General features: G+C 41.6%; 1 protein-coding gene across 2 annotated transcripts; it reads right to left on the bottom strand.

The window, feature by feature from the left end:
* Positions 1 to 299: 299 nt before the first annotated feature.
* LOC146367225 (WW domain-containing adapter protein with coiled-coil-like) lies at positions 300 to 9408 on the bottom strand. 2 transcript variants are annotated; one of them, XM_084912990.1, is made up of 13 exons: positions 9057 to 9408; positions 8600 to 8633; positions 8077 to 8266; positions 7581 to 7672; positions 5357 to 5466; positions 5056 to 5153; positions 4688 to 4960; positions 3824 to 3940; positions 3306 to 3454; positions 3067 to 3158; positions 2449 to 2626; positions 1845 to 1972; positions 300 to 1759 (listed from the first exon to the last, which is right to left on the bottom strand). In XM_084912990.1, the coding sequence occupies exons 1-13, from the start codon at positions 9095 to 9097 to the stop codon at positions 1690 to 1692; spliced, it is 1572 nt and encodes a 523-aa protein (XP_084769116.1). In that variant the 5' UTR covers positions 9098 to 9408; the 3' UTR covers positions 300 to 1689. The 2 variants fall into 2 exon arrangements, with proteins under 2 accessions (XP_084769116.1, XP_084769115.1); XM_084912989.1 differs by having other exon boundaries at positions 2449 to 2629; positions 9057 to 9407.
* Between the last annotated feature and the right edge of the window lie 2468 nt (positions 9409 to 11876).

Here is an 11876-nt window from a genome sequence, read left to right as displayed (position 1 = left end):
GGAAAGCAAAGTGTGGCAGGTTATCTAAGGGCTGGGTACTATGGATATATGGCCCCGGTATAGGAACAGAAATGTAACACAGGCCAGGTATTTCCAAATTTCCAAGTCCTCTTCCCTTTCAACATGACGGATTCCAGCAAGAAACGATGGGCAGGATTAGGTTTAAAAGTAACATTGCTCACTGTCACCATCTGGTGGTCAGCAGCTGTACTCAAACAGGCAATCGTCTGTTAACTGCTTACAAAGTGATACTGAAGATATTCTGTTGGCATGCTTGAGATGTCAGTGAAAGTCAAGCAAAGGGTGTGGCATAATATTTTATTCACATATTTAATGGAATACAAAGCCCCCCCAAAAAATCTGACCCCACCCCGAAACCCCAAAAATTGTGCACATCCGATCTTGTGGGAACTATTCCGTGTCACAGAAAAAAAAACAACAACCAGGAAACAAAGGAACTTTTTTTTTTTTAAAACTGTTGGAGTGTAAGACTGCAGTTTTAATCTGATGGCCATATAAAAGTATGCCCTCTCATTGCGAATGAACCCTTCGCAAAAAGTAACCACACCTGTCTAGAGTCAGTCGATAAAAAGGCTGCAGCAACAAACAAAACCAAAACATGAGTTTCTTACAGAAAAAAAAAAAAAAATTCCTTCGTCGAGCTTTTCCGTTACAACTACAAGGATGTAATAACTCCAGCACAATAATAATTTAGCTTTAAGGAACTGTAAATTCAGTCACTTTTCTATTCTTTTATGCAACCTCCTGCTAAGCTGCTTGTAAGGAATGAACATGTCCCCAATTTGACTTGGAACAGAAACAAAATATTGACAATTTTACAATTTAAAAAGAAAAGAAGGAAGAAAACTGCCAGCAGGGCTACCAATGGAAAACAACCTCAGATGTACTTGTGGCCAACCTAGGTCCAATAACATAAGCTTCATCAAAACAGCTTTCAAAGTGCTTTTTACACAACTAGCCATGTCTTCCAAGTGACTCTGCATCAGTGGAACAATCCCATCATTTGGGACAAAAAAAAAACATCTGTCATTTCGGTCTGGCCAAAGATCTCAGTGAATCTCGTGACATGTAAAACAAACCAGCTTTAAGACAAAATGGGTTGGCAAACCCACTGATTGGTGAAGAAAAAAAAAGAAAAATAACAGTAACATCACTGCCACTGAAGCCACACATCGCAGTGCATGACAAAGTTCATTTCAGAAGTTTGGGAAGGGGACCCGATCGCTCTCCCCCCCACCCACAGAAGTGTCACACCAATCACAAGAGGGTTTGTCTTAGTTCATTTTGACTCTCTTCCTGACCACTACACATCAAAACACACCAGAAAACAAGTTAACCCAATACAACACACACAATCCAAGGTTCGTGGTCCAAAAGGTGCTGTCCAAAAAAGGTCCCGTTGTCCACTTTTTTTTTAGTTGTTCCGACATGCGAACAGTCGGTTTGAGCAATTTATGTAGTGGACAATGGAGAAAAGAAAAAATATATATATATATATTAAAAAGAAAAGACATGTTCAGGATGACGGAGCTTCACTGTCAGTTACTGACTTCTAACAGTCGCTCTTGCAGGAGGAATAAACTGTAGCAGCTCGCTGTCCGTGTCTATTCCTCCCTCTCTAATTGTCTCAATCGGACCATCCAAGCCTGTTCCTCTCGGGTCAGGTCCTCACACCATGTAGGAGTTCTGGTTCTTCAGCTTGTCCAGCTCTTTGCTCTGTTGCCTCAGAAACAAGATTCTGCAGTTGCGAAAAAAAGAAAATGTAAATCAAAATGCATGTGTGTTAACAGCTGAGTCTATGCAAATGTAGCCATTTGCCTCACCTCTGCTCCCTCAGTGTGGCCTGGATTTCACACACTCTGACCAGAGACCGAAGATTTTTCATCTCTGTGCAGATTTCAGACATGTACAAGCTGCCCATGTTGTGGATGTCTTCACGCAACCGAGCCGCCTGGTGGAAAGGGAGAAGTGCATTTTGTCAACAAAAAAAAAAAAAAAAAATGAAAAAACGCCAGCTTTCGTGTAACAAAGAGTTATCATAGATGCGATGGAGAACAGCATCTTTGAACACACACAGTGAGTGTGTGTGTGTGTAAGAGAGAGAGAGAGAGTTCAGCATAAAATAAAACTCCAACACGGGGAGCAGAAAAGATGACAGACTAGCACAACCAGAAGTGACAGTGAAAACATTTCACAGCACAAGCTCTTTACTCCATCATCATTTTTTCTGCAGTCTCAGTTTGTCCATACAAACATCAACACAATGAGCAGTAATAAAACTGAGGATATATCCATATATTGTACAGGCCCACTCACGACAAAGTCTACTGAAAGTCACTCAAGAGCCAATTTCACTATCGAAAAATGGAATTCCAAGCTCTACATTGTTCCTTATAAAATGTGAACCTGTCTTCTGGAGGACTATACCTGTTTCTCTGTGTTCTCTGAAGGCCACCCTTGGATATGTCTGATGAGGTTTTCATCGAAATGAGCTGACAGGCTGGGAGTGAAGGAGCCAGGGGTGTCTGAGTGGCTCGCACTGCTGGACGGAGCGTGAGGCAGCAAGGCACCAGATGCGTTTGATCCTGTGCACAACATGTCCTGGCTGCTGGAGGAAGACACGCAGGTGGAGACCGTGTTAATAAAATCCTGCTGCAGTTGTTCTGATGTTCTAGCTGATTACTGTTACACAGATTCAGTCTATAATCTCACCGTCTAACCTATGAATGGGGAAATATGGATGAATAATAAGCCTCACCAACATTTCCGGTTGTTCAGGGAACAGCATCATTGGGAGCTGAGTGTCCCCAAAATGACTATTCTCAAATAACACACAGACCTTGCTGCAAACCCTTTCTCAAAAATAAACCGTTCCCATAAACACTATCTGGAACACATGTTGCTGTATTTTGTAAAGCATGTTTTTGCAATTCAGGCCAGTTGTCCTTGTAGCTCTTGAACCCCCCCGCTACTACTCATCTGCTTTGCCTCCACCAATCTATGCTGTGATGAAGTGATTTTAAATAATTCCTTCCTGAAAGTTACCTTCTCTGCTGCAGAGTTCTGGGGTCTTCTGGACGCTTTTCTGCTGTCTGGGACAAGGAAGCTGAGCCTGGCTTCCCAGAAGACATGCTGCCCTGAAGAGGGAAAAACAGATGACGATGAGGAGAAACATGAATAAAAACAAGACACGGATACAAAAACCCACACAGAGAAGATGGTCCAGAGGAGTGCAGTCATAAACACAACGTCTCTACTCTGTTACTTTAGCTTCAAAGGCTCACCCTGGTTTGCGAGGATGAGACGCTGCCAGGATGCACACCCAAATGAGACTTCTGGTTGCTCTGTGGCGTGCCGTTCCGTGGTGAGACGTACGGCCGCGGCGATGATGTGTCGGACGTCAGGGAGACCGGCGACTGACTCGAGTGCTGGGCTGAAAACAGGAAAACATAAGATCGCCGTGGAAGAATGGGGGATTGGTCAGGTTGCACGTATCATTGTACAGAGTGTCAGGGAGGAAAATGAGCACTGATATTAGACCAGGTTTTTTTAGGACTAACAGCAAACAGTTAAAAAGGTAAAAAGGCTTGAAGAGGGAATACAACAGCATATAAAACATCCTTTATCCCAGAACATGGGACCATGTCTTGTGCTTCTTTCCCCCGCACATAGCTGTAGTAAATCTAAAAAACCCTAAAGTTATACACACAGTAAAACAAGGACACAGAGAGCAGAAACCTTCCAAAGAAGATGAAAATCAGTATGTGACAGCAGATGGTGAAAAACAGCAAAGAGGCCGTACCTTGGTTGGAGTGCTGAGCAGCTGAGAGCAGAGCAGTGACGTTGAAAGCAGGTCCAGCAGTGAGGAGCTTATGAAGCACAGACTGCAAGGAAGCTTGGGTGACAGCAGCTGCCAATACTGGAGGGAGAAAGAGGGAACGTACACACACACACACACACACACACACACACACACACACACACACACACACACACACGGTGAGTGCATAAACATTAGAAGTCAGAAAACTCAGTTGAAATAAGAATCGAGTTAGTGCAACAGTGCGAGGGAAACACTTGTAAAAAACAAAAAAGACAATCAAACACAGATTCTAATTTTTTTTTCTATAACACTGTGGCCTCTGCTGTCTGACGCAAAATCTTAGAGGGTAAAAATCCAGCTCTTACCTGTCCGACAAGCTTCTTTATAACCACAGTGCACCAACTAAGTTCATATCAACAGACAGAAGGAAGCTAACATGAACGAAGCCTAAATGTAGCCGAACTGCTAGCTTGTTTTGCCACGCATCTTCAAATTCTGCTGGTTCTCATAAACTTAGCCCGCGCACTCATCCTGACTCTTTTTGGAAGTCATACCTCAAGGCAGGAGCACGGCATGTTCCTTTTTATGCCGGAACACATGTGCTTCTTGGGGGTGGGGGTTACAAAAAGCAAAAACAAACAAGATGTTGTTGTTTTGAAAGATGTGTACGCAGGAATACCTGTGTGTAAAAGCAAGCTTTCCAAACAGGACGGTCCCCTTTTTTTTCTAAGCTAAACAACTATGAAGTTGCAAACAACCCATAATATAACTCTGAGAACCAATTGTGCGCCTCTGTGCTGAATAAGACACTAGACCGGTAAGCAGTGTAAACCGCGCCCTCACCCTCGTTCAGCTTGGCCACGTCCATGCTGCCGTTGTTCATCTGCAAAGTTGCTTGCAGCGCCGGGAGGAGCTGATGCAGGAGTGCCGGGTCCTGGAGCAGCGCCGGCGAGGGCAACTGGGCAGACGGAGGCGCCTGAACGCTAGAGGATGAAGAAGAGGACGACATGCTGGAAGGGGTGGAGCCTATAGCAGCGGAAGCAGGGGTCAGGCTCTGAGAGGAAGAGGAAGAATGGCCGCAATTGGCTGCTGTGGACTGATCCACTGATGCGATTTCTGTGGAGACGAGCAGAGTGATGAACACAGAATTCACGCTATATTCTGAAGCATAACTATATACACATGAACAAGATTTTATTGGTAAGTCGTACTTGTTGTGGCTTTGTCCTGCAAGGCCTCTTGTCTGTAGTCCATGTCCCTGGGAAAACTGTTTGCTGCCATCTTGACTGAGTCTTTCTGCCGTTGTTCCCTGAAGCAAAGCAAACAGGTTTTGTAAAGCAACAGCGATGATGTTAAGGACGTGGGCTGCGGTTTGAGTCTGTGCCTTAAGCTAATGATATTCTGATAGCATTGTGGTGCTAAAGCCGTCATGTGTGACTCTGCATGAGAACAACAACCTCAGTCACTGTCTCAGGTTAAAAAGCCAACAGACTTGAATAAAGTGAGCCTTGCCTCTCCAGCAGGTCCTTGGGCTTTTCCCACTGGGAGACCTCAGTTCTACAGTTGTAGTAGTACTTCTTCCCAGAGGAGCTAATGTGCTCTGTCCAGTCATCTGCTGGGTCCTAGTCACAAGGAAAATGGAGAGTCAAACAGTTAAAAAAAAAACTTCACCCCAAGTTCATTTTGCTCAGTTTATACAAAAACTTTCCCAATAACATTGCCAAAGTAATGCAATTATTGTATGCATGATCATTTTTCATAGATTTTTTTTTATTATTATTGTTGTGACCCTTCACTTCAAAGTCAAAATATCTGATGTTTAGTCAATCTGACAAAGAAGTCACGCCAAGTTAGCTACATGGTCCTCCCGCCATGATGATCCGAAGAGCAGGTAAATTTAACCTTAGTTGGGAAAAGAAAATCCTGACAGTTCATTTTTGGCCAGTTTCAACTTATTGTGTACTTTTTGATTGCATCTAATCCCCCCCACTTTATTCTCTTGGTAAAGCATACAACCTGCTGATCAAGCACTGGCAGACATACACTTCGCTGTTAGATCTAGGTACATCCCAACTACAAACCTTTCTGAAGCCCTACACACTGCCCTTTATACCTGTGCAACCTGCACAGGTATAAATATTGGCACTGGCACCGTAGGCTTTTTGTCGATCCATTACAGAAGCATGCATTCATTTTAAGTACCCACTGTTCATACAGGTTTAGGATGTTCCCTTGTTTTCACGAACCCTAATCTTCAAAGGCTATTTCACTGATACTAAAAAAAAACCTAGAACTGTAAAACTGAAAGCACAGTATCTGTTTCTGACTGTGTTTTTTTAATCCCTCCATGCTATGTGATTTATGCAAATCTCCCCCAGAAAAATTCTTCCGCTCTGTATAAAAGTACTTCCTTATTTTCCATACGCTCCCTCCTCAAACCAGTCCAGTCTGTCTGATGAACAGGAAAAGGTTGCCAAGCATTCTGGTAGTTGCTGGTCGGTAGTTCTCTTTTCAGTGTTATTACACAACCCACTTCCCAGCAGTGACATTCCTCTTGAAACCGTGAGCCATCACACCTGCTTTTGCTCCATAAGCACTTTTCCAGTCTCAAAGTGCTCAAGTCAAAGTTTCTTCAAGCAACAGTGTCGGTTTTCCAGCACTCACATTTTTTTTTTCCTGAGGAGCACGCATTCAAGTTTCAAACAACTTGAGAGGATATTAAAGTGCTCTTTAAACTGATGTAACGCAAGGCAATCGATCACTTTGTGTAAATGGGTTACGAAGCTTCAAAAGCAAAGATCAACAAGTGGAAGAATTCATTTAAATAGTTTATTCCAGTGCTTGGAGGTAGCAGTCCTACTTCATTGTACATACTGGCAAGAGCATACCTGAGTCAGCACATTTGGTAAACATAAATCCATTTTGCTTTGGGAGGTAAACATCTTTCATTTCCGAGCCTCGATAATGGACCGGGGCTTTTGAGTGTGGATGCGAGCTGGTATGTTTAATATTAATGATGATGCATATACTGACGACTCTGTTAGGATCTAACATTTCTCATCCACATCTGTACTAACTTTAAAACTGTGCTTTTGTAGGTGAGGCTTGAGCCCTCATAACATATGATCTCATGCCTTCTCTGTGGAAAGAGTAATTAGATACCACATACTACTAGTAAAACCAACAGTATCTTAGTAACAATTCATTTAAAAAAAATTATATAATTTGATTTTTAGTACTGCAGTTTCCACAGTTATTGATATAACAGAATTAAGATAGACTCTAATGTAATTTGAATATTACACACTTAAAGTGAGCCATGTGTGCTCTGACAAGAGTCTGTAGGAAAGCTTACAAATGCACGGAGCAGTGGGTGCTTGCAGGAGCGGTTCAAATTAGTGTCAAACCAGACAATGTTGAATATTGTGTATTTGGTCCCACTGTGCAGTCCAACCAGTGAGAAATAACAATGTGTCTCTCATTCACACTGACAAATGGCAAATCGTTTAAACAAGGAAGTCCACATTCTAATCAGACCATCTACTACACAAGGAGCCTCTTACATAATTATGAAGTTACAGTTAAGCATTGTTGAGTTAGGTTTGATAAATGTCTGCATGAGAGAGGAAGATGGCTATCCATCACGCCCCGCATAAAATGTTCCATAGTGGCGTGGCTGCACTCTAAAGGAATCGCTGAAGGTTTTATAATCAGATAACACTGGGTAGATCCTTACCCTGTCTGCGGGCTTGCTCTGAGCCGCGTGCAAGTCGGTGCCATGGTGAGAACTGTTGTTGTGGGAGTTCTCCTGAGGAGAGCCACTGGTCCCTGCAACAAAGCCACTTGTCAAAGGAGAGAAAGCAAACGAGGCTCTGCTAAGAACTAAATCCTCAGGGAGAGTCACAACTGCACAACAGGGAAAAGAAATCAGCTTGCCTTTTGTTATTTTAGGCTTATACTTGCAGTTTACATTTACGTCTTAATCTGATGGCAGTATTATGGGAAACCTTTTTTCCCCACAACATGACAACTGGCAGGGGTGATCAGAGTCTTCATGACAATAACACATGACAGAAGAAGTTCACATATTATGTAGGGGGCCAGCATAGAAACAAAGACAGGGTTGACCTTTATGCCTATCTGAGCCCATCTGTGGTTACCGTTTCCCCTTCATAACAACCGCCTGAGATTAATCTTGCAATGGCATGCATGTGCAATGCCACCAGACTCACCGTTTTTCCCTCTGACGCTGTGAGAGGGTTTCGCCTTGCCATGTCCCGTGCCTTCCCCGTGTCTGCTGACAGGACTTTCGTCTGAGCGTCGCTGCATCTTGTAAGGGGGCACAGGATCTGACGACCCATCGCGTACCTTGTCGTAGCGGTGAAGGCTTGTGGCCTGGCTCTTTGGCTGAGATTTATGGGTCTAAAAAGGACAGTGCACAGCAGAATTGTTGAGATATGCTCAATCTCACACAGTGGTGTTCTTACCTCTCAATCAGGAGACCCTTTAAGTTGAATGAGAGCATTTTTATTTTTATTGTGATTCTATTGACATTTCTAGTAAATTCTTGTTTTGATAGAGTAACTGAAACACAGGGGCTGAAGTAAGACAGTCCACATATGAATTACCATTGTGATCAAACTGAAATGTGTCCAGACACTTGCTGTTTTAAATACTGATCACCTGCACACTGTGCTGACCTACGTTTATGGATCGTCATGACAGGTGACAGCTAACAACCTGAACATGACATACCTGATACGATTGGGGATCCCTTCTGTCGTTGCACCTGTGGAGACACACAGAACAAAGGTTAGAGCAAGATCTCAATGACGTTTTTTTTTTTTATTATTATTTGTCACTTTGAAAACGGACTTTCTGGAGCATATATAGTTAGCTAAGTAGCTAGCGTTAGCCCAGTTAGCCTAACTTGCCATCTTATCATCATGTGTTTGCTCATACTGTAGTTCACATTGAATCGGTAATGTTTAAAGTATATCTTACAAATACCTACAATAGGCAGGATTTACGATGTGAATACTATTAAGTGTAACGGTAGTCGACCAGCTAAGGTACATACCCGGAATCAACGGCTAACTAATTGCAGGCTAACCATGCTAGCTAACGGCTACAAGTAAACCTTAAACGGACAAATTAAATCAACGGCGTAAGAAAAACATGTTTCAAACGCTAAGGTCTGAGTCTGAGTTACCCATCGCTGACTCTTGTTGGTTTCCTTGCATACATCACCATCAAGACCGTGGTGATGTGTGTATGTGTGTGAGGGGGAACCGTGGCCTCCTGACTGCCTGGCTGCTCTCACAGCTCTTTTCTTCAGCTTCCTGATGTCTGCACTCAGTCTGTCCTGCCAAACAGAGAGCTAAAAGTCACGCACCGAATACCAGCACTGCATAGCGGCTGGTCTTTACTGAAAAAGAAAAACAAAAAAGAAACACCCTCAGTGCACCATCTGCCATGCAGTTACGGTATACGCTAAACTCCGCCGATGTAGTTCAGCGGAAGGCAGCAGATGGAGGAGGAAACGGTGAAGGCAGTAATGTTTGGCTAGGAGGACGAAGTTCCTGTTTGTCTTTTCAAATTAAAATTTTAGTTATGCGTTTAGAAGATTATTATTATTATTATTATTATTATTATTATTATTATTATTATTATTATTATTATTATTATTATTATTATTATTATTAACGAAAAGCAAGACATGTATTATGTGAAACAGGATATCGCAAAAGAACTTCCACTCTTCCGTTTTAAAATTATAAAATATATGCTTAAGTCAAAACCACAAGTAACTGGGTTATCATTTTTAAATAAGTAATTATACTTTTTATGCGATGCTGGCAAAATGGCACAGAATAACAAAAATAACCGCACGTGGTTCTCTAACAAAAAGTGTTTGATTTTCACACCTCACCGTAGCATTTCCGCGTTGATGGGCTATTATTTTGAAGGAAGTCTCATCATATCCCGTATGAGCTCAGCTGTGTCTGGATAACGTGACGCAGTCTGTCAGTGCTGCTGTTGGCTGCTCAAAGTTCACCTCACGTCTCGGTAGTTTTAAGTTGTCAAGTGGGACTCTGCTTCAGCCTGCACGCTTTGTCGCTTTTGTGGTGTTGTCATATAGCTCCCGCACGAACACTTTGCCCAGCGTGAACAGGCCAATATGGCTAATATGTCCATTTTCTTACCACCCCTGGGTTTTGGCCTAATTGATACGTGGTTTATGTAGAATAGGGTAGTTGACTGTAAATGCAATGAGTCCAGGGCATTTATAGTCAACTACTCAGATGTCTGGAGTCTACTGAGACAAGCACTGTACAGGGTTCCTGATGGACAGTCTGAACTATGTGACCAGCGATATCTAATGCAGCTGTAGCTATACAGTGTATTCCATTAAAGTAACATCACCATTTTCAAAATCAGAACATCCATATGTTTCATCATGTAAGACGTTATCTAGTACTAATATTGTGCATGACTGAGTGTCTGCAGTCATATGTGGGTAGCTGAACTGAAATAGGTCAACATTAAACTCCATGCTGTATAACCTCCATGATGTGATTGGCGTATCGATTGCCTGCTGGCTTTATTTGTGTCAAACCGAACACATATTGATGGAATAAGAGACAGTCTTTCTTACATTGCGGTCAGTGGAACAGTGCATAACCTTTCAATACAAGTGGATGTTCAAACACAGCCTGTACTCTTTACATATTTTAAATGATATGGCTTGCATGACCTGGCCCTTATTGGATGGACAGTCTCTGGTGAGTGCATCCTTCTGTTGTTTTGCTTAGCAGTAACTTTTTTTCTACTTAAACACTATTTGAATTTAAAAAACAAAATAAGACAGAAACATCCTTTATAATCTTTGTAACATGGCCTTGGAATATTAAAAGAATTAAAACTAAATCCTAGATAATCAGTGTTGAGATATTCTATTCAAGGTGTTTCATTTTTGAACTGATTTTAGTGACAAAGCTTAAAAAAATTTCTCATGATTTTTACTATTTGTTGTTAATGCGTATGAATATTCAAAATATTCATTATTATATTATTTCACGTGTTTAAATCAGTTTTACAGTATTGTCTAGCTTCAAACTCTTTCTACCTCATACTTGCATGCATGAGTAACAACAGAGTAACTCATACATAAATTAGTCTGTTGTGAGAGTGCAGGCCTTATTGTTTTTGGTTTTCACATACATTTCCAGCCCAAGAACAGATTTTTAGATATAAATCTAAAACTGAACCCGTGCAAAGGTCCTGCAGACATTATCCTCTACCCACGCTGGTGGATAGATCATGGGTAAAACTGTTGTACAAGCAAAGAAAGCAACATACTTTCATCAAAGTAATGCATTTTTATATATTTATTTTGAGATCTAAACTGAAATGTAATAACTGAGCTTTGTTTTGATCTTTTCCTGAAATTATTGCAAGAAATATTGATTATTTAAACACGCCAAACTGAAATATATATAAATAATATATATAAATAATGGACATGGCTTTGTTGATACTTGATAAGAACTGTTACAATAAAAATCAGCAATAGGGGGCACTAATATCTCAGTATGTTGTTCGGGGCCATCTAAAGACAAATACACTCTTTCCTTTTTCCTATTCACATGTGGTACATTCCCTCTTTACACAAGAAAAAAAAAAGAGAGAGTTTAAGTCTGCTGAGATGGTTTCTTTGTCCTTTTTTTCTTCTATTCTTAGGAGGGATGCTAAACCAAACTGAGCATAGAGGTATGTAGAATATAGAATATGAACCAGAGTATGGTTTCATTATATCCTTTTCCTTATATCCTGTGTGATGAGCACAGTGACACTGGATCTTCCATATAGGAGGCTTTTAATCACACCTTTCGTTTAACCTCTGACCTTTCTCATTTGGCTTCTGACCTCACCTTCTGACCCTCAAAAACCCAACCTAGAAGATAAGAAAGAGCAGGTGCAGGTTTGTTCGTTTGTACGTGTGCTTATGCATGTCCTGCCACTTACCCGG

This window comes from Perissodus microlepis, chromosome 18, assembly GCF_051167445.1.
Source record: "Perissodus microlepis isolate ML-2025 ecotype Zambia chromosome 18, ASM5116744v1, whole genome shotgun sequence".
Lineage (NCBI taxonomy): Eukaryota > Metazoa > Chordata > Actinopteri > Cichliformes > Cichlidae > Perissodus > Perissodus microlepis.
Note: the sequence above shows the minus strand (reverse complement) of the source record. Positions and strands in the feature narration are given on the sequence as shown.